Source organism: Artemia sp. Qi Xiang Cuo, chromosome 4 (assembly GCF_049724085.1).
Source record: "Artemia sp. Qi Xiang Cuo chromosome 4, ASM4972408v1, whole genome shotgun sequence".
Lineage (NCBI taxonomy): Eukaryota > Metazoa > Arthropoda > Branchiopoda > Anostraca > Artemiidae > Artemia > Artemia sp. Qi Xiang Cuo.
This window is the reverse complement of record NC_142797.1, coordinates 73,279,947-73,303,122: the sequence shown is the minus strand read 5'-3', so window position 1 is coordinate 73,303,122 and position 23,176 is coordinate 73,279,947. Positions and strand designations below refer to the sequence as shown.

Below are 23,176 nucleotides of genomic sequence, written 5' to 3'. Positions count from 1 at the left end.
AACCCAATCATATACGTAATGTTTTCTGTCGTTTTAAGTTTTGATGCTGCTCCTTACTTTCAGTTAAAAAACTTGTTTTTTTTTATATATAATTTCTGATCTTTATTTAAATAATGCTGGGAAATCCGGCGCCCCCTTCATAGCAATGTCCCTTCTCCCATGAAAACTTCCTTCATGGTAAGATCCTCCCACATAATCCCCGACCCACTCCCCCCACTACCAGAAAAATCCCCTCTGAAAACGTCTGTATATTTCCCAATAACCAATACTATATGTTAACATTGGGTAAAGTTCATAACTTTCAGCCCCCCCCCCTCCCTCGGGACCTTTGGGGGATTAAGTCATCCTAAAAGACATACTTATCATATTTTCGACCATGTTGAACCAAATGGCTATCTCAAAATTTTAATCCTTTGACTTTGGGAAAAAAATGAGCGTGGGAGGGGGCCTAGTTGCCCTCTATTTTTTTTTGGTAACTTAAAAAGGGCACTAGAACTTTTAATTTCCGTTTGAATGAGCCCTCCCACGATATTCTAGGACCACTGGGTCGAAACGATCACCCCTGGGAAAAAAAAAAACAATCAAACAAATAAACACGAATCCGTGATCTTTTTTCTGGCAAAAAATGCAAAATTCCACATTTTTGTAGATAGGAGCTTGAAACCTCCGCAGTAGGGTTCTCTGATACGCTGAATATGATGGTGTGATTTTCATTAGGGTTCTATAACTTTTACGGGGTCTTTTCCCCTTTTTTCGAAAATCAGCCAAATTTTCTCAGGCGACTAACTTTTGATAGGTAGGACTAAACTTGATGAAATAGCAAATAGGTAGGACTAAACTTAAATATTTGAAATCAGCATTAAAATCTGATTCTTTTGATGTATCTATTGGTATCAAAATTCCGTTTTCTACAGGTTTGGTTACCATTGAGCCGGGTCGCTCCTTACTTACAGTTCGTTACCACGAACTGTTTGAAAATATCTTGGGAAACAAATGTTTAATCTTGTGTTTCTGCAAAAAGGAACAAAAAACTTTTGTTAAAGGGTTCTTTGAAACGCTTCTCATGATGTCAAAGTTTTTCTCGAGGTCTTCTTTCTTTTAGAGGTGTTTTCTATGTTTTTCTTAAATTATATGAATTTTGTTAGGCTTGAAGTTTTTATGGGCAACTTAAGTTAGAATCACTGTGAAAAGAAAACTATTTTGAAACACATGTTGCTACCCACAATTTAACTGTTTAGAGTTAAAAAGAGTTTATATCTGTTAGATAATCAACTATAATCAAGTTTAATTATAGTTTTTATTGGCTAGTGCCTCAAAATTTGGAGTAGGTGGGGGGCAAAGTTTTTCGCCTTTCAATTAAATGCAATTATTTAATCTCTTATTTTAAATGTGCTTTTGTCATTATTTGTAGCCTGGATACACTGATCATTTGACCTTCAGAAGCGTATTTTTGGAATTCTTGACTGTTTTGATTCAAGTTGCTACCTTGAAATTCTAATGCAATAGTCCTATGAGGCTAAAAAGAAAATAAACCACGTTTTGCGCTCCCGGCTGAGGGCAATAAATCAGGAGATCTGTATAACAGTGGTAAGCAGACCATTAGTTACAGAAAAGTTCAGCTTACAGAAAAGGTTTTAGTTAGTTTAGGATATATTCAGATTCCGCAGCAATTACGAAAGCATCTTTGCTGCATCGCAGCTTTTGCGATGACAAAACATTCATCTTTGCTTTGCATTCCACTTTTTTTTATGAATCCAACATTTTAGTTTTATAAATGATTCTTTTAGAAAATCTTTCGCGATTTGATATGAAGAAAAATTTATACTTTGCTTAAAGAGAACGGAGAAACTCTGAAGTTTGTATGTTTGTTGTTGCTTTTTCTTTTTTGATTGTCAAATATATCAGTGTTTTGTAGTTAAAAGCAACTATAGAACATCCTTTATTGTTTCAAGAATTTTTTAAACATTTTTGCTATCTCTAAGTTTTCAGCTGGTGCCGTCGTTTTCGGTTATTTGTTAGGATCCCGCTGTTTTTCCCACTGATGCCCTCTTTATTTTAGGTGAATACGAATTACACAGTTGCATTCTGTTCTTAAACAGAATGTGTTTTCTGCGTTTTCTGCGTAAACACTGGATTCTGCGTTAACCCTAACCAATTGTATACGTTTCACTAATTTCAGGATGTCTTCAAGTCACTCTTTTGAGGTCGAAACCATGTTTCTACGCAGATTATATGGAACTTCAAATTCCTTAATATTTAATATTTCTATATATTATATTAAATTTTTAAATTAAAGAAATATTAATTAAAGAAATATTAATATTTAATATTTCTCGAAATATCCTTAATATTTCTATAGCTTTAGTACTTCTACTTAAAGCAAACATAAGAACAAAAAAAAATCAATTTATCTTACACGAGTAACTCCAATTTCAATTGGTGGTCTGGCATTTGCAAATGACATCATAAATAGATGAACAACTGTACCAACAATGATTCCCAACTCCAAGCCAAAAAGAAGACCAGAAAAGAATGTCGTGGCAAATGGAATCAAGTCACTCTCTGGAATTCAAAATGAAATCAATGCACAAACTTGATCAATGCCTATGTTTCAATTTTCAGCATTGACTTTTGAATTCATTTTTATAAATTAATAATACCTACTAATAATAAAAAAAATTACTATAATTTTTATATAGCCAAGAATTGGTGAATCCCAGCCACATTTAACATTAAAAAGATCCATTAGTATATTTGATTTCTCCAAATTTTGTTGAACCCCCAAATAATCTAAAATCTCAACCTCAAAACATTTGTATTTATTTGTTATAAAGTTTGGTCAGTTTTACTTTTTGAACTTTGATCTTTTTTAGACACTTTATTTAGGTTCGTCGCTTTAGAGGAAACGCTCCTCAAGGCTTATTTTTCAAATTTGTTTACAATTATGGCATTCACCATATGCCAGTAGCTGTGGCTACTTGAGCAACTGTCAGGGGGTCTCAGCCTGAAGTTAAGCAAAATTTGTTGATATAAGTTATAAATCTGAATGGCTATTAAAAAATGTTAAAAGATTTACTTTTCTGACCTGAAAGATTTACTGAAGACAATATGGACTAAAATGTCATAAACACAAAAGTAAAATTAGTTTTTTTCCTGGTACCCGGAACATTTTTGTATACATTTTAAACTCATGGGGTCGGGTACACTTAAATACTTGTGTTAGCTCTAATCTTTTACATCACTCAATCTGGAGGTTTTAGATGACTTTTGAACCTTCTTTTGAAGGTCCAACATCGAAACTCTTAAGGATAATGTCCCCAGGAAGATCGTTCTAAATCGAACATTTCTAGAAAAAAGGGCGAATTTAATTACTTATAGAAAACAGCCATCGACACTTCACGAAATTTCTCACTAACAGATTGAAGAGTACCACGGGGAACAATTGAACCTGCCTCTTCTATTGTTCCTATTCTGGATGTTTTAAAACGGTACTAACAGCGTTTTTTGGAGCAAACGATCGATATGGGTTTTTCCAAGAGAGAACACTGAAGAAGCGTGGATTCTGAGGAGACGAGGGTGGTCGACTCTATTATAGGCTCATTCATGAAGATGAAGCTGGGGTTCATGCTTGGCACTTCAGATCGGGAGATCCGCAGCTCCTTTGTTTTCAACACATTGAAATTTACCATCAAGGCATCGGACCACTTCAATTTCAAAAAGATCAGCCTATAAGGGCAGAGAGGCTTTGGTTTGGTCTTTTTGTTTTGGGATGGTTCCGGGTGTCCTGGTATCTTTGGCAAAGTGATTAAAAGGCCTTGCAAGATTGTTTCCAATGACAACTATGTATAGAATGCAAAGTGTAGGTGCCAAAAGACTATCCTGAAGTGCGACTGGCTTTATTGAATATTTGCAGGAAATCCATCCGTCAACAACAATCCGCAGTGAACGATCTGAAAGAAAGCTGTTGATCGCTTTGAACAATATCCGTGGACACCAACGCGCAAAGTTTCTTTAGTAGGCGCCGATATTATAATCTGTAGAATGCTTTGGATATGTTCAAGCAAACATCTCAGAGCAAAAAATACAACCGCAAATGCGATTGACAAAGGATGCGCTACTTCGGCACTGCAGGACATCAAGACAACATTAGGTATGCTGTTACAACCTGTGGATTTTGTCACATCAAGTGGCCACTCAGTCACCTTGCAGACTGAGAAGGACTTTATTAGTGGAAGAGTTCACACAATCGAAGAACTTTATCAGTTTTATCAGGGAAATTGAAAAACTTCTTTACGATTGTCGTCCAGATTTGAAATTTTGGCAAACACTTTAGCAAAAGCTTCGACCTGTACCTGTGGATGCATAATAGTCCGATCTTTGATTTCAGAGAAGAAATTGACGTTTCTCTAAACGACGATAAAGCCTCTTTAGCAATTCTGCACCAACTCTTAGCAAAAGCATTTAAAGCTTGGTAGTGAATTTTTCTTCCTTCTGAACCCAGGACGACCAAACTGTGTGAATTGCTTCTTTACGTTCTTTTATAAAACCATGTCGTTCTTTTTCGGTCTTTGAGGGTAGCTATCGGTTATTTTTCTGGACACCTGGGTCTTTTTCCATGGAATATAGCTTGCGGTAGAGTTATGAAGGGCCTACTGGTACTTTTCTGCAGTTTTCTTGGGGCCTTCAAGAAGGAAGGCTCTCAATTTCTGACTAGCAAGTGCGTCCCTTATGTCACCACATTCTCCTCTTTCGTATTTTCAGATTTCTCGTTCATGCTTAAATTGATGAGAAAAACCAAGATTTACATGCACAATGACAGCAACTAGTCACTTTGGAAGGCGTGAAAGTAAACCTTAACACATTCTGGGTGATCCGTAAAGAAGAGATCAAGAGGAGATGATCCGATAGGATCATTTCAATCTCTCCTTAACCCCTCCTTATTAGTATTTTCTTTACGGAGCTGAAGTCTCCATGGAGGATGATGGCAGACATAGCATACTTTCCCCGATAGAAATCGAAGGAAGGTTTTAAGGTAGCTAGTAATATGGTAGGTAGGAGAGTTATATGCGGATCCAGTGATCAAAGACTTGTTTTGAACGGTCGTCCTAACCCCCATAGCTTCTTCCCATGCTGAGTTTGGGAGATTTAGACCTGACTGTGGTATATGGCTCTGTATATAAATGGCAACACCTCATCATCCATTTTCCCCACTGTCGGTCTGTGCTCATTTTCACCCGATGAACGTGAACCCCGATGAAACCTCGCTGCTCTGTATCTTATGGTTTAGATTGGTCTCAGTGATGGACATAATAGATGGTTTGTAAGAGTTCACCAGATATAGGCACTAGCCAAATTTAGCTGTGATACCTCTTACATTATAGTTAGTTACCATAAACATACCGATTTAGATTGTCTGTATTCGTATTAATGATCACTAACAGAAGATCAGATTGACCCAAGGCTTTTACCATTAACTAGGTAAAACACACCTTGTTGGTTGGTCATCCCAACAAAGGCCGAGGTATCCAACGGGTAGTGCATTCTTCGGATAAGGATCGGAGCCGGAACCCCTTTTACCCCTTTTACTCAGTATTGGAGGTGGTGTCCCGGTAAAGGTTGAACCTATACTTGGCTGGGAGCGAAGAATTTTCATGACATATCTTATAGCTAATCAAGAACGAATTTGTACGTCATAGCCAAGTTTTTGTGGTAGCTACAAAATAATGAGTTTTCAACTTTTAGCTTATTTGGACGTCTTAGCTTAAAATCTTTAAAAACAGATTGTATATTTATATTTTTTTTTACTTCTCTCTTTTTGAGGGAAGTTAACTAGGATTTCTTAGACAATATACTGCCTTTTTGAAACTCTACAGGTCAGAATATTTAGAATAAAAAGATAAAGTGGCGAATATTTGGGGATTTCGTTGAAAAGTAAATCAACTACTTTAGTAGCGTGTATATCAATAGGAAAATATATTCTTGGGCTGTTTTTTTTTTTCTGCTCTAAAATCATACAAAAATGGAGCATTTAAAATTGAACCAGTTCTGGGGAGAGAGGGAACAGTGCATATTAAGCCCATTAATCGGCTTCGTTCTAGGGGATAAACAGTTAAACCCTATGTAAACTCTTGAAAATCATTTTGAAGAATTTATTTGTCATGATTTTAGTAAACTTAAAAAAATGGTAACCAAGAGGCTACAGACTCTCTCTCCTCAGACTTAAAATTAAAGTCAAAATTAAAGTTTTCATTTTTATAGGCGTCGGTTATCATTTGATAACATGCCCCCTTCAGAATCAAATTGTTTTAGTAGGTCTGATTCAAAATTATTAATTAATAAAAAAGGGAATATAAAAAATATTTCAGGGATATTTTTTTGGCATGGAGTTAGGGCTAGAAAGTTTTAGATCTTTTCCTCTAGGGATCATCAAATACTTTTTTTGTTGTATCTACACGCAAAATTGACACTCTGATTAAAATTGGAGAAGTTAAAAGACATCTATAAACCGTGTAAATTTAAATTCGTAAACTAAGCGAAGAGCAAAGGGAACTTTATTTTTTTCTCTGTTCTACAAGCAGAAACATAATTGGCAGAAGACCAGTTTACAGCCTGAGGCTACGCCAGAGTTTTCTGTTTTGCTGAAATTGAAAATGAATCCTTAAAGAATTTTAGAACTTTGGTGTAAAACACCATTGACATAATTCAATTTTAAAGATAGATCCGAAATTTCCGGGAAGGGACTCTAAATTTGGAGGAAATTTTTCTTGCTGCAGATTTCTGAGGCTCGAATTTTAACAATTCTTATAAATTCCAATGGGAAATAACTTACTTTTCGAACCAATAATAGTAAACAAAATAATAAAAATACCCGGAAAGTCCCTGCTAATTTTTTTCTTTTAAATCCGAGTTTCTGGGATGATCAGAACTCTAAATAAAAGCTCTAGCAAATTTTGCTATTATGTCAGCAGTCCCACATCAAAGTGTTCAAAACGAAGATTTCCATATTTTTGTTTTTTGTATTCCTGTTTTTTTTTCTATTGTACTCTTCCACATTTTTGCTGTTTTATCTTTTAGCTATTTATACGTTGAAATAAATTTCTATTGCTCCAACAACGCTTTTCACTGGGACAAATTGGTACCTCTTTGTTCATTGACGCTTAGAGTGCGTGAATGCAAAATAGTAACTATAGGCAATTATTATAAAAAGCCGAATATAAAACCAAAATTAGTTTGTTTTTTTTTCCTGTTTTTCTGTTTTCATTTCAAATGGGGAATAACTTACTTTTTGTTCTCCACATTGGCATGATTACATGATACTCTACCATCAGTATCACAGCACCAACGATAACAGCGGCAAGACTGGCTTTTGGAATGTAATAAAAATAAGGTGTCAAAAACTGTGCTGCCAGGATAACGATAATACCTATAACAATATTTAGGTTATATTAGTCAATAATTATTCAATAAAAATAAATACTAGTCAATAGATCAGCAACTAGAAGTTAACTTCTATAACCGCTTCAATGATGCCATAAGCGCTATCTATAATTTTTTTTATTATTATTAGGCAGGGTAGACCCACATATCAGTGGGTCGAGGCTCAGGCCTTCAAGGCCCATTGCTTCTACGCCCCTAAGGCTAAGCTCTATTTATGATTGGGGGGGGACTAATAATGGGTTCGGGCCCCCACTCTTAACATATATCTAGAAAGCTATTGGACGTCCCCTTCCCTTACTATGTCCTCCAGCTTAACAATAAAATATTTTTGACGTGACACCTTAAACTAGATATTATTTCTTTAGACCACACTGCCGTTCTATGACGAACAAAAAAATGACCCGAAAAGTTTATTTTGTATAAAGATGTCAGTTTCAATTATGTTATTTTAGAAAATTACTGATGTATATGTGATCGAGATATCTGGAATTTTGCACCTGTTTTTTCTTCTTCTTTTTCACTGTCTAAATAAATGGATTTATCCCCATTTGAAAATTTATTTGTTTGTTAACAATAACATTATGAAATATCTCAAGCCGGTGTCTAATCCTAGCTGGACATTCTTCTATCAGATGCCTTCTTGTTTCCACATTGGCCGTCTCGCATTTTTGGCATAATGGGAATTCAATCCTCTATATTCGGGAAAGATATTCCGAAATTTCCAACTCCTGTTATGGCTTCTGTAACCATTTTCGTCTTGGAATTGTAACCTTTTCAGTCGTAGAAAATGTTTAGTCAGGGTGAAAGCGCTGTCTGTGAATTTTATATTCAAATAGTACCCAGCAAATAAAATAGGGTTTTCAGTCTCAAGTTATTTTTAAATTCAAATGGTAATATATACAAAAACGAAAATTTAAGCATCTAACAGCTGCTCGGACATTGTATAAATTTATAACGTTTAACAGTAATGTGTAATGTATAACGGTTATATATAACAGCATAACGGTACAATATCTATACAATATCAAACATTTCGTGGTAACGAATTGTTTTAAGGAGCAGTTAGTTAGGGTTAATAGTAGCTGAAATTCGTAAATACAGAGACTTTAATGACAATTAATGTAAAAAAATAGTTTTTATGATTTTTCTAAATGTATAAAATTCTTTAAGTTTAATGTTACCCATCAATAGCTACAAGTCTGAAAATATTTTCCTGGTCCTCAAAAAAGAGGAGAACTTCCCAAGAAACAAAAGTGATCGTAATGAAATTCACACTGTCACATTTGTCATATTAGTAAACCCTATTTTGGAGGTTTGAAGCTCCTATTTAGAAAAATATGGTATCTGGCTTTTTTTTTAAAGAAAATCATGTAGGTATTTTCCGAAAACCACGCTGTTTTTTCAAAAACGAACAAGAAAACTGTTTATCTGCTTATGATGCTCCTTGTGTGAGTGATCGAAATATCCAGAACTTTCATCATTTTTTTCGCTGTCTAATAAAAGGATTTATTCCTATTTGAACTATTATTTGCAAGAAAGATCACGGATTCGTGTTTATTTGTTTGTTAGTTTTTTCCCTAGGGGTGATCATTACGAATCGATGATTCTAAAAGGATGAAAGAAGGTTCATTCGAACAAAAATTGAAAGGTTTAATGTCCCTTTTAAGTGACCAAAAAGATTCTGCCACGGGAAATTGGCGCTTTCTGCCATTTTATAACACCATACTACGACTACATTTTATAAACATTTGCTAGATGTTTTCCAGAGAAATTGCCTACGGATTGTTCTGGGTACCTTGCTGACTGACCGTATTTCAAACAGTAGGCAGTATGAAATATGTGGTTCAATCCCGCTTTCTTGGGCTATAATAAAAGAAAGGTTATGATGGCTGGGGCACGTTCTGTGGATGAAGGATGACAATTTGCAGAAGATTATCCTTTTCGGCCAACCGCTTAGGGCTAAACGGGAAGCAGGTCGTCCTCGTCTGGGGTGGGATGAAGTCATAAAGAAAGATTTCAAGGAAATGGGAAGTTCCTGGGAGGGCGTAAAACGGGAGGCTTTAAATAGGTTGGGATGGAGGAGGAGCGTACGTAGCTGTGTTGACCTCAGGTGGCTTGGTGCTGTTGTGAGTTTGTATTAGTAGTAGTAGTAGTAGTAGTAATAGGAGTAGCAGTAGTAGTAGACTACGACTTCGTCCCAAAGAGGACCAAATTACTATCGATTGAAAATTTTTGGCCAATTAATTGAAAAGTATCAAAAAATTGTATATTGAATTCCCCAGCTACAGAGGAAGTACGGCTAGGCAATGGTGCATTCGTTCCTGAAAAGTCATTTGGTACATACAAGATACATGGTTAATATGTAAATTTACCGTAATGCTTGATTTAACTAAGTTGATTCAGTTCATTTTCTATGAAATTTTGTTTAGTGATGTACAATTGGGCATCAGCTATTATGGACAAGGAGTGGTGGGTCATAGTTTAGGCGGGGGGGGGGGGTTGACAGATCCCAAAAAAGGGCATCTCAATGTCCATTTTGTTAAGCACTCCATGAGGCTTTAGAAACAATATAGAAAAGAGTAAGGGGGGAGGTGTTAGGAATAAATCTCTCATCTCTATTTATTTTAACGAAACCTTAATAAGGATGCTGCGACTTCGGATATTTTTGTTATAGCTTCGTTTAATGAAACTAATTTGCTTCATATTTCATGAAACTATATAAAGTGATGTGTACGTAGGCATCAGATTTTACGAGGGAGGGATCAATTGTGGAAGGAGGATGAATGATGCTTATTATTAGAAACGTTTTCATTGGAAAATATATATTTTTTTTCAAGCCACAGAAAAAGTAATTGACGGCTATAATGTGCATCTTTGATGTAAAAAAGTATTTTCCGAAGGAGGGAAGGTGGGTCATTTTCACGTGAGGGGAGAAGACTTATGCCTCTAAGGTCAATTCTAATGCTCAAATATCCTAAATCTGCTTGAGGAAAATGTTATCTTTCTTGATTCCCGAGAATAATTTTTTCAATCCCTATGTTGATGGTGCTAGTGGGGGACTAATAGAACCCTCCAATTATGGCAATCTCTTTCTATCTACCATAAAAAATTATATTCATATGCCTACCGGCACAGAGTTGGAAAAGCCAAGACGGGTATCATGAGCCACGCCATGATCTTCCTTAAGTGGAAGGAAGGGGGGGGGGGCTATTAATTGCTGCTAGGAGCTTTGTTTCATTGATTAAAATGGTGGTGTTTCTGTTTTCCTATTTATAAACAAGGTTTCAATGTATTTAAGTATCAGAGAACCCTATTGTAGGGATCGCGATGGCTTCAACCGCGTATAAGATAAAAAGTCACGCTTAATTTCCATCATAAATACAATAATACCTCTCTTCGTCCACCCAAAATTCTTTAATTGATATATTACTAAGAACATGTTCAACAAAAGAAATTCTCATAAGGATTTATGACAAAATATTCAAATTTTGTCTAAAATTGTAATCACAATTTGGTTCGGCCTTATCAAAATTTGGAAAACGATCAAAAACTAAATTTTAAAAATAAAGATTTTTAACATGAAATAAGGAGCAATACTAAAACCTAAAGCAAACATAAATTACTCTGTACACAAGTGGGGCTGTGCACTCCTTAACCCCAAGCTTTTTAAGCTAAAGATTGATTTTTGTCCCAATTCTTTAAGAACAACTGCTGAACATAAGGGCCGTTTATTTGAAATAAGAAACTTTAATGAAACACAGCAAAATTTTAGCATAACTAGGGAAGGTAAAGGGGGGGGGGGTGTATATCCCCTTTATACCCTAATTAATTTGTGTTTTTCTTAAGTTTCAGTGTTGCTCCTTACTTCCTGTTCAAGTTTAAGTGATTTTTTTTTTTTTTTTTTTTTTTTTTTTTTTTTTTTTTTTTTAGACATTTAATACAATATCACGATGATACCTATGAAATATATACATTATTAACCCTTTCAGTTACTTGGTCATCCACTTGACGTTAACTTTTATATCTTATTTAACGGGGCCACAGATGCTATGTATGAATTTTGTACTTGAACGGTTGCTGGGGAAATCAATGGGATTTTAATTCACTAAAATTTTTCAGATTACAATAGTACCCACGGTATAAGTTTACCCCCTCTATTAATCTAAAAACCATTAAATCTTTCAATCACCACATCAGGGATTGGACATTAACATTTATTACAACTTTAATAGTCGCACTCATACTTTCTATGTATTTATTTATCTGAATTGTATTAGAAAGAAAAAAAAACATAGCAAACATTTTAACACCAACATATAGGATAGTTGTCTCTCTATTTTGTAAAGCTCTTGTCTACATTTTTATAATTTAATTTGTAGGTTTCAAAAGCAATGAGCCAATCTGATTTTCCATGAAAATTTGCTGTTTTTTTAGTGCTTACAAGCTATACCTATTTGTAGTAACGCTACACGAGCCTCTGGTTATGGTATCTAGGTATTTAGTTCTGAAATGGTAGCAGAGTTATGCCTGAAGCATCTTTCTTTCGACAAGTCAACACATGCTGTTCATGAATTAACCAGTATAGACCGATGGATTAAAGAACACTTTTTAACAAGCACGTACAGAACAGCAATATCTATTTAAAGCTCTAAATTATTAAGTTTTTAAACTTAATAATTTATAAATTTTGAATAAAAACTTAAAAAGTTTTTGGTATAATCCTCAAAAGCAATGGACCTATCTGAATTTTTTTTACAAAATTTGTTTTTGTGTTTTTAAGTGGTTTTGATAAGTTTTACCCGCTGTGCATATTTGTAAAAACTCCACAAGAGTTTCTGGGGTACGCACCTTCACACAAGTGGAGAGGTCAGTGCAGTTGCAAAAATAGTCTGAGTGGTTGCAGCTTACAGACTATCAAATTTAATTAGATATGTTATAACTATCATATCAGGTTATAGCCCACAAAGTGAGTGATGCAATTTTGTTATGGTTACAGTTTTTCACTATTCATGTTTTTTCTATTAAGTCAGTGGCTATGACAACAAGCTTTGATGGCACCACTAGCTGTTTCTGTTCATATTGGGACATTATTAACTTTGAAGTTGAACTTGAATATTAAACTTGAAAAACATGGTTATAAATTAACACAGAAAGCGACATTAAAACTTAGACTAACAAATTTCCCTCTCACCCCCCCCCCCCAACACATAGTCCCTACATTTTTGATAGTACTTTACTGAAAGTATTATTGAAGGCAACGAATATAGTTAGTGGGTAATTTCCAGAATTTTATTCACCGATTGCTTTTCAAAATACTTGAACTGAAATTAAGTTGTTGTAACAACGCCCATCAAACATTATCTTCTTATCCCACTCTTCTTGTATCATAAAATATGTTAATAGATTTTTTTTTTGGGGGGGGGGGTAATCCTTAGAGATAAAGTATGATAGTTTGTAGTTTCTTACTTGTTATAACCCCACTTATCGGCGTCTGGACACCACTTGCTTCATTAACGGCCGTTCTTGAAAAGGAGCCAGTGACAGGAAAAGAAGAGAGGAAAGAGCCAACTACATTACTTGCTCCAATTGCGATAATTTCTTGCGATGCATCCACTTTCTTTTTTCCACCAGCTAGAATAAATCTGTTTTACAAAGTTATTGTCAACTTTAAATTCCTAATTAGGGATTGAATCCCCAAATCTCCTAAATTCTGAATTAGGAAATTTACTTAGTTGGCAATAGTTATAATTTTCTGGTGGCTTTCGAGTTGCAATGTTGCCATATTTTGCAAATCAGACGTTTGTGTTTCTTAAAACAAATGCCTTATCTGTGTTGATTCGAAACTTCTATTCCTTTTATTATTTCTATTCCTAATTATTCCTAATTTTCCCTGATTTAAATTCCTAATTCAATTCCTAATTAGGCCAAAAATTTTTTGTAAATTGAGGCAAAGTGTAACTTAAAGCTTAGAATGAAAAGAACTTGCCCCATATAAGTTCCCTGTAATTTTAAAAGTTCCCTAATCTTTACACTAACATTATTGTTTTCTTTTATTGTCAATTTCTTTTATATGATGAACCTTTTTTGCAAAGTGCTAGATTTTAGGGGACACCAGCCACCCTAATACATGAAATAATTTATGTTTTTATTAATTCTAGAGCTAATATTTACTCTCATTTGAAGAAACTTGCTCTCTAATTAGGGCTGGTCTAATTATAAGTTGGGCTGCCACTCTCTTAAGCCCCCCTTTTAATGTTAAAGTTTCAATTTTGGATAGACTTTTTTGGCGGGGGAAAGAACTTAAAGGCTCAAAGTAATACATTGGGTCCTAAGTTTTTAAAAGTGAAGTAGATTCATCAAACGCAATAACTGTTAGCTTAAAGCTCCGAACATATTCTCCCAAAAGAACAGAAGTTAGGAGGTAAATACTTTCCCTGTTTCATATTTAAAATAACAGCCAATCACAAAAATTTGGAGAATATGATCCTAAAAATGCCAAGTCTGAGGCTTCAGACATCCCTTCATTCCCAAAAGAACAAATTCATTAATCTTCCTCCTAATAATTGGCATGAAACAATTTTATACTGTGTTTTTGTATAAACGGTTTTTAATCAGTATACTTATAACGATTCTAAGCATTTTTAAATGGGCATTCTCGGCTAAAACTTAAAGGATATGCAAATAGCCTTTTGATGCTCTAATTCTGGTTGATAATTCAAAGGTCCCTTCCCCTTTTTGGGGACAATTTTCTCTTTTTTAAAATTGTTCAATGTTTTTAGGGTAATAACTTTCTTGGAAACAGGCTTGTAGAATTTTACATATGTGGATTAGCTTGAAGAGCAAATACCTTTGATACATATTTTGCTATCAAACATCCGTTTTTTAGAGCTCCAGTTTCTAATGACGAAAATCAGGCTTTACTTACCGCTGCTGTGTTTTGTGTTCTTTTTATCTGTTTTTTTTTTGGATTTTTAGTTTCTTTCTTCTGTCATTTTTTCTAGTTTTTCCGTCATTCTGTCTTTTTTTCAAATTAACTTCTTTTCTTTATTATTATCTATTTTGCTACTAAAACTTCCTATCTTTATGAAAAAAATATGGTAGTAGTTAAACGTTTTTTGAGACTATTTTGGTCTCGTGTTTATTTTTTTATCATTTAGTTTTACTTATTCTTAAACTAGCCAGAAGCAGCAAGCACATTAAGTGTATCAAAAGACAATAGCAAAGAGACCTCCAAAGAGCTATTACTTACTTTCATCGCCGGTTCCTAAAGATTTTACGATTCATATTGTTTGTCTTATTTGTCATGTTTTCATCTTTAACAAGCCAGAGGCAGCAAGTATATTATGCAGATCCTTATACTTTGGATTGAAGAAACATGGAAATAAATAAGCGATTAGTACGGAAATATTCACATTGAACGCCCGACCATTTATTTGATTTAAACAAAAACCCAGGTTATTTCTTAGGTAATATTTTTTAATCAAAATTGCAAAATAATATTGGCTTCCACCGCTTGACTGAGCTTGCAAAAAATCTCTTAAAATGTAAAATTCGAGACATGCGAGAACCTTAGAAATAGTTTTTCCTAAACTATAAGGTAAATATTTACCTAGAAATAATTGAAGAACTTTGATTTTCTACAAAAATTGGTAAGGTGCTTATAAATTTACACACTTAAAAAAGACACGTTAAATTTTAAATAATGTTGTCCTTTATTTTATTAATACTCAATACTCTTTGTCATCCCAATATTAACGGTAAAATACATGGAATTGAATATCTTACCAAAAGCCTTGGCTATAGCTACAGCTTCTAGAATTGCCACCAATGGTAGAATAATCATTGAAAATCCTGTTTCTGATAGCAGTTCTGGGAACCCCAAAATTATGTCTCCAGTTGTCACGTTGGTAATTTGAAAGGGGGGAAAGGCAAAGGGAGGCAAGCCCGCATTAATATCACCAATAAGCTTTAAGTTCCCATCTGACTCGGGATCATAAGTTGCGACAGCGATTCCAGCGCACACAAAAACACAGATGGCGTTACGAGCAGTTGATACGAACCAAATTAGTTTTGATAGGATTTTTGACTTTGTGCTGTATCCAGAAACTTTAACTCTTCCAAGTGCCTAAAATTGAGATTTCTATATTTATTAGATATTGAAAAGCTAAATATACTGTTTTTCAAAGCCTTTGCGATGCATAGCTGCGTTGGCCTTTGTTGGATGGGTGTCAGCCTTTTGAGAGGAGGGCAGGAGGCTTTAAAAAAAAAAATGCAAAAAATCCAGTTATATGAAAATCATGTAAAACAATTGGAGAAAATGTAAAATACAAGTTTTTTGGGGACTCAGAAGCTAAGGTGTGACCTAGACATACATAAACTTTTTTTATGGGTTAGAATTTTGGGATGGGGAGGGGAAGATAAAAAATCCTTAAAAGAAAGCAAATTATGCGAAAAATATAAGAAATTGGGAAAACGTATAAATAAAAGATTTTTTGGGGCTCGAAGCTACAATGTGACGAATATGAGAGTATCTGTCAAAGAGCATTTTTCAAGAGAAAATGTATTAAACCTACAAAAATTGCATGTGCAACTCAATACTTTCAAAATTTTTAATAGATTAGGAAGGTCCAACCTTATCCATGGCTAAGATTCAAAATACCCACAAGGTTGAAAATATCCACATACGAGTGGATTTTCCCCTATTCTAGTATGTCTATGAGTCAGGTGAATATTGAGACAATATAGACAATGTATAAAGAGAAGACAATATATATTGTCAAGCAAAAGAAAATATGCTCCAAAAATTCTCCGTCGGTGGGAGTCGACCCTTTGAAACTTTTGGTAGTTATCCAAAGCTTCAACCCGTGAATAAAACAGCCATCACCAGAGCTTGTCGTAATGTTTTAATGTGATTTTTATGATGAAAAATAAATAAAATGATAAACTGAAGAAATATTTGAAACACCTTCAAAATTTATTTACAAGTTCATTGATATATCAATAACCATCATCACCATGTTAAACGATGCTGTCTTATATTGTACTTATTTGTCTTGTTACTATAAAATCAGTATCATCGAATTCAATCATTATATTTAATCTTTTATCAAAAGTATGTTTGCATATTCTGGAAATTTAAGTAAAGCATTTCAAACATTTTCAAGCACATCCTGCACAAAATTCAATAGAAAATAAGATAAAAAATTCTCTAATAAAAGTAACGTTAAAACTTAAAACGAACAGGAATCATTCTGTTTAAAAGTGGGCTGTCTCCGCTTCATACTTCACTCTTTAAAGTCTCACAAGCACTTTGCTGAAAGAGAAGTCCGCTGCAAAATCGTGCTTTCAAGTGATGTGTTTGTCGATTGCCTTTCAAAACGTTTGAGCGTCATTTATGACGTTCATTATAGTTTATGACGTTCATTATGACGTTCATTTCAAAATTATGTCATTTAAAGAAAATACGGATAATTATTTATTTCGTTCACGAAGCCATGCTATAAAAATTTTGATTTTCAACTTTTTACGACGTTGCTATTGTTTACAATCGTTAATCTTTAAGCACTAAAAAAAAGGTCACTTTAGCGTAAAGAGTGAGAAGCTGAGGGATAAAAAACCACTATTGTATAGAAGAATTTTCTTCATTTAATGCTGTTCTTTACTTACATTTGAAAAGAACTGGATTTTCTCATTTAATTTCTATTCATTTGCAATACCATATTCGGTACAATCTAAATTTAAAGGGATCTCCCACCCCAGCCATCCATGGCCTCAACGCTAAATTTAAATTTTGTGCTGCATTATCCGTATTATTTTGATGGTTTTAAGGAAGATTTCAAAATCTAAAATTGTTTTTCAGGCCGTGATGTTCATACACTTTCAGGTAGGATTCATTGGAAAAACATTTCTATCAGAATTAACCTTTCCCTTCCATATTCATGCAGATAAGCACGTGATACTATATTTAAATAGCGACGGAGACCACATTGCCTATCCATCATAAGTACAACGCCAAATGAGAACAACGGGAAATTCTTTCTTAAGACAGTAAAACCTTAACCCAAAATGAATATTTAGACCCTATATCCATGGTCTCATTGAGGTAGGATTCATTGGAAAAACATTTCTACCAGAATTAACCTTTCCCTTCCATATTTATGCAGATAAGCATGTGATACTATATTTAAATAGCGACGAAGACCACATTGCCTATCCATCATAAGTACAACACCAAATGAGAACAACGGGAAATTCTTTCTTAAGACAGTGGAACCTTAACCCAAAATGAATATTTAGACCCTATATCCATGGTCCTCAGTAAAACAAATGAACATATAAAAGAAGCTCACATTCAAATGCAACCATTCAAACTAAAATCTTTTCAAAACAGTCCTAGCATCCTTACTTTAAGGAAGTTCTGAGTCCTGGTTAAACATCCTTGAAGTAAGATGCTATGACTCTTTTAAAAAGATTTTAGTTTTAATGGTTGTATTCTAATGTGGGTTTCCTTTATATATTAATTTGAACTGTTGAGCACAGTCCTTGGATATAGGGTCGAAATAATCATTTAAGGTTAGGGCTCCACCGTCTTAAGAAGAAAATCTCCGTTTTTTTATTTGTTGTTTGTATTTATGATACTATATTCATTGAAAATTAAAACAGGCTATTGCAACAAATAAAAATAGTAAACAAATCAAAATTCTATCAACATAGACAGATTTACATGAAACCCGGTCTATAGTTTCCTACAGTTCTCAACCTGTTCAATACTTATCCGAAGTAATTCTTTCCAGCCACCTAAAAGCATCTCGTAAATGTTACCTTTTATTTCACACTAAAATATGTTTGCAATAACAGAAGAGCCATTTTTCTTAATGCGTCCATATTACATATTCACTCCGTATTACATTACATGCATTGAAAAAGGCTAAAATCTATGCAAGTTGGATCAAGAACGATAAATGTTTGAAGATAAATGCGATTCTACTGATTATTACCAAAAAGTTCCTTTTATTGTTTGTTAATTGTTATTAAATTGTTAATTGTTATTATTGTTGTTAAAATTAAAGTTTCAGAGCCAAGGGAATATTGACATGTAAAAATTCTGGTGATATTGATTCTTGATATTTTATTTCTTATATTATTATTTAAATAACAATTATGAATTTTTTTAAATGAGCTTAAAATATATTACTTTAAAGAAAAGGGCAGTTAGAACAAAATGCAAAACATTAAGGATCATCTAATAACTTCGTCGATCAATATTTATCTATATTCAAGGTCATAATAAAATGGGGATCAAGGTAGGTGCCACCCTATTAAAGGTCAAAATTTATTTAGATTTAAACTCATTTATTTGAGTTGTATTTCTCTCTCCATCCATTCAAAATTCCGTTGTAAAATTGTTGTTATAACTGTTGCAAAATTTAACCCAAATATAAGTAGCCGGGAAAAATCTTAATTGTTCGGTGGAATAACAAAAAACTTAATAATATTCATTTTAATGTATAATGTTCATTTTTTTTTATTTTTACAAATAAAAATCAATATCAATTAAAACGAGCAGAATTCTATTTCAAAAGAAAATGTCCCAAAAAAACAGTTTTACATAGAAAATCAAAGAGCTACATTGAACTGAAGACGAACAGAAATAAAATCAATAAAGCTTAAAACTAACTAAAATCAAAACCAATGAACAAACGAGACCCAAAAACGAACAGAATTTATAATGAATTGCCATAATGAATTCAGTATAAATTCATTATTTATAATGAATTGCCAAGCCAAAGTTAAAACGAACAGAAATTACCACAAACAGGAGTTGGGTGAGCACCCCTAAGACTTCAAAGGGACAGAATGTCATTTGACCTTTACTTAAAATAAAATATATTTTAAAAGTTTCTTCTTTTATAACATCAACAAATCCAACGTTATTAAGACTTCCAGGGATGAATATCATTATATATTAAGCAATTAGTCCACTTTCTTTAGTCATTTTCAGTTTTTATAGAAATGTTCTTTCAATTTAGTTGTTCTTGTTGATGTTTTGACAACTGAGAACCCCATTGTTCCAAATACACATCTTATTCAATGTTACCGGTTTATAGATTTTGAAAGGGAAAAAAGTTGATTTCTTTTTTACCACTATTACCACAACATGTAAACCTTGACTAGCCTTGAGAAATAAATTTTTGTAGTTGTACTGTTGTTGATACTATGACATGTAAAAACACACTGCTCAAAATTAAAAATGTTTTCAGTAAAGCAAAATGACGCTTACCTATAGTTTTCTTAGGAAGAATTCACCCAACTCCTTTTAGTGGTAAGACTTTGACTTGATTATTCATTGCTATTCCTGTTCATTTTGGGTATAATTTATTCGGAGAGTGATTTCTGTTCCTTTTCAGTTTGAATTATTAATTGACTTTATTTCTGCTCCTTTTTGGTTTAATATGACTCTTCACTTTTCATTGAATTTTTTTTTAAGTTTTTTTTTACTTTTAAATTGATTACCAATAGCAAATCAAATTTGATCTCATTAATTTTGTAGCTATTCACTTTTCCTTGGAAAAATAGCATATAAATTGTCATTCAAAGCCTGCAACCAAGAGAGTCATCCTCATCATTGTTTTAACTAAACAAAATGCTCTATACTTCTGAAAAGCTGAACTGTAGCACGCGTAAGGACTTACTCTCATTCCAAACAATGCAACCAGAGCGGTCATCCCCATTATGGTGTCAGCCAAACGGACATCGTTTATATTTCTGAAAAGCTGGACTATAGCATGCAGAAATCCATCAGATTTGTAATTTAGACCAAACAGAGACTTCAGCTGTGTTGAAGATATGGTTAAGGCAGCTGCTGACGTAAAACCGTCAATAACAGCTAATGATATGAAATCCAAGAAAAATCCTAAAAAGGGAAAACTGGTTTACAAGATCTTACAACTAATATTAATAATAAAAACAGCATATTCTATAAACAAAGAGCGATCAGTAAAAAGTAAAAGTTATACATCAGTAAAAATTACTTAATCTATTAAATAAAAAAAAGTTCTTTTCAACTGAAAGTAGGAAGCAACTTTAAAATTAAAATGACCAGAAATTATTACGTATATGACGTGGGTTACTCCTCCACAACACCTCGCTCTGTATGCAAAAGTTTTTAGTACTTTTAAAAAAAGCTTCTTATTGTTCTAATTAAACAAACATAGTGTTTCAGGAGTCGTTCTTAAGCAATTGGGACAGAATTCAAACCTTAGGTTGAAAATGATCCCCCAAAAAGTCCGCGGGGAGAGGCCTGTAAGCTATGAAATTTGCCCATTGTTTACGTATAGTATTTTTTAGTGGGAAGTAAAGAGACACTTTTTTTGGTGGGGGGAGGGGGTTGTACTTGGGATGAATTTCTATAGGAAGAATCTACATTGGGGAGGGAAATTTCTGAGTGGTGAATATTTTAGGGCAGCGGTCACCATCTATGGTCCATGGACCACTAGTGGTCCAGGAAAATGTTTAGGTGGTCTTTTTTTGTATTTCATGAACATAAAAAAAAGAAAAAAAAATCAAGGAAACTTATCATGGATTGAAAATTTTAAAGGTACTTTTTATATTATAAAGCTTACGGCGACTGAAAAGGATAAAACAAAAAATGTATCAGCCTTCATCTATGACTTGATGCATTTCCTTTTGCCTTTATATTTCTGCGAAAAAGTTTCATTCTGTTTCAATTTCAATCCAGTCTCCAGTACTTGTTTAGTCATATGAAACCTATACATTCCTGATTTTCTGCAGCCCGGCATAAGCTCTTTGAAAGTAAACTAAGTGGGAGGCTTTGAATAGATTGGGATGGAGGAGGAGCATGCGTAGCAGTGTTGGCCTCAGGCGGCTTGGTGCTGCGGTGAGTTGTTTGTAGTAGTAGTAGCAATACTTATGTGAGTAAGTGCTCCGGAAATTGAAAAATGTGAAGTGCACAGCTATCAACTTGAAAATTATTTAGTCAATGGACTTTCCTGAAGCTATTGAGCGAGGCAAAAGAATATTTTACACTTCTTTGGAAAAAGCAAAGATAGAGCGATGAAAATAGTAATAATAGTCAGCTGATCAGTGAGTTAGACTTACCAGAGCATCCCCAGTTTTTGTCAGACAACATTACAAAGAACATTCAAAAAGGAGACGAAAATAAAAACGTAAAATATCAAGAAGATAGGATTCAGACTACCTGAAATTTGGATTTATTCAAGAACCTGGTAGTGAGCATTGCTCACTACCAGGTTCTTGATTATTACACTGCTGTGATAGAAAGAAAGGAGTTTCACAGGAAAGCTGTGTTGCGACTCAATTTTGATTGCAAAAAGTTTCAAGTTTTTATGGCATGGGGGGGGGTACTTACTGTCCGATTATTTTTGGCTTTAAAAAACGGATCTAGAACTTTCAATTTAAATCGAAGGAGGCTTTTTTCAAAGTCTATACAATTACCTCTTTGATAAAAACATTATATATGGACAATAGACAGCTTGCATAAATTGTGGAAAGCGATTGACAACAATGAATGGATTGACAAAATAGCTCCAATAAGGGGGTTTAGACCATTTCACTTACTGACACAAAGGGATCACGACTGTTTGGAATTGACCTTATCAGGAATCTGTGTGCCAAAGCAATTTTGCATCTATCACAGAGTATGTATTTTAACATTATAATTGGATAATTATAATATATTTCCTATGTGTTCTTCCCATACAAAACCCCTTCCCATAAGTTATAATCCCCCCTTAGTAAGTTATGCCCCAGGGCATAACTTACAACGCCTACCCCTGGGCCCTGGTGGGCTGTGTCGACACCGGAGTACTTTGTTGTCAGAACTTTGAACTATTTTATCAAAATGTCTATCTCAAAATTTTTATCTGATGCATTTAGGGCGTGAAGGAGGGACAGGAGCCAGTTGCCGTTCAATCTCTTTTGACTCTTAAAAAGTGAACAAGAACTTTCAATTTCCAATTAAATGAGCCCTCTCTAAAGTTTATACGAGCATCCCTTCCATAAGAAATAATATGAAGGATTCGGAGAATCCTTAAATTGCAACCCTCGCCCTGAGGGCTTTGGGGGAGTTGTAATCCTCAAAGAACTAATTTCCAGAACTTAAAACTACGTTAAATAAAATGGCTGTGTTAAAATTTTGATTGGATGTATTTGGGGCAAAGGTGGGCGTGAGAGGGGGGTTAGTTGCCCTCAAATCACTTTCAACTATTACAAAGGGCACTAGCCCTCGGAATTTCCAATCGAATGAGCCTTTTTTGAAGTTTCTACGACACACCTTCTATAAAAACCTTACATGCCCCCAGGGCATAACTTAAAACCCTGGCCCTGAGGGTTGTGGGGGATTGTCCGCCTCAAAAACATATTTTCTATCTGGAAATCAACTAACCAGATATTTTCTATCTGGAAAAAGGGCACTAACCCTTTGAATTTCCGATTCAATTTGCCTGTTTTGAAGTTTCTACGACAACGCCTTCTATAAAAACCTTATATGCCCCCTGGGCATAACTTAAAAATCTTGCCCTGAGGGTTGTGGGGGAGTGTGCTCCTCAAAAACATATTCTCTATCTGGAAATCAACTACACTGATGACTATCTCAAAAGTTTGATTGGATGTGTTTGGGGAAATGATGGGCGTGTGGGGGGGGGGGGGGGCTAGGTGCCCTCCAATCACATTCGACTGTTAAAAAGGGCACTATCCCTTT

At 34.2% G+C, this 23,176-nt stretch overlaps 1 protein-coding gene across 2 annotated transcripts in view; it reads right to left on the bottom strand.

Moving 5' to 3' along the window:
• The window catches only part of LOC148953420 (sodium-independent sulfate anion transporter-like), a 64,949-nt gene that overhangs the window by 12,035 nt on the left and 29,738 nt on the right, over positions 1-23,176 (bottom strand). For both annotated transcript variants that reach the window (XM_089087662.1, XM_089087661.1), the window contains exons 4-8: positions 20,130-20,350; positions 15,223-15,562; positions 12,904-13,068; positions 7,283-7,423; positions 2,417-2,562 (exon numbers count right to left, since the gene is read on the bottom strand). In XM_089087662.1, the coding sequence (XP_088943788.1) occupies positions 2,417-2,562; positions 7,283-7,423; positions 12,904-13,068; positions 15,223-15,562; positions 20,130-20,350 (1,013 nt within the window). The remainder of the gene's footprint in view (positions 1-2,416; positions 2,563-7,282; positions 7,424-12,903; positions 13,069-15,222; positions 15,563-20,129; positions 20,351-23,176) is intronic.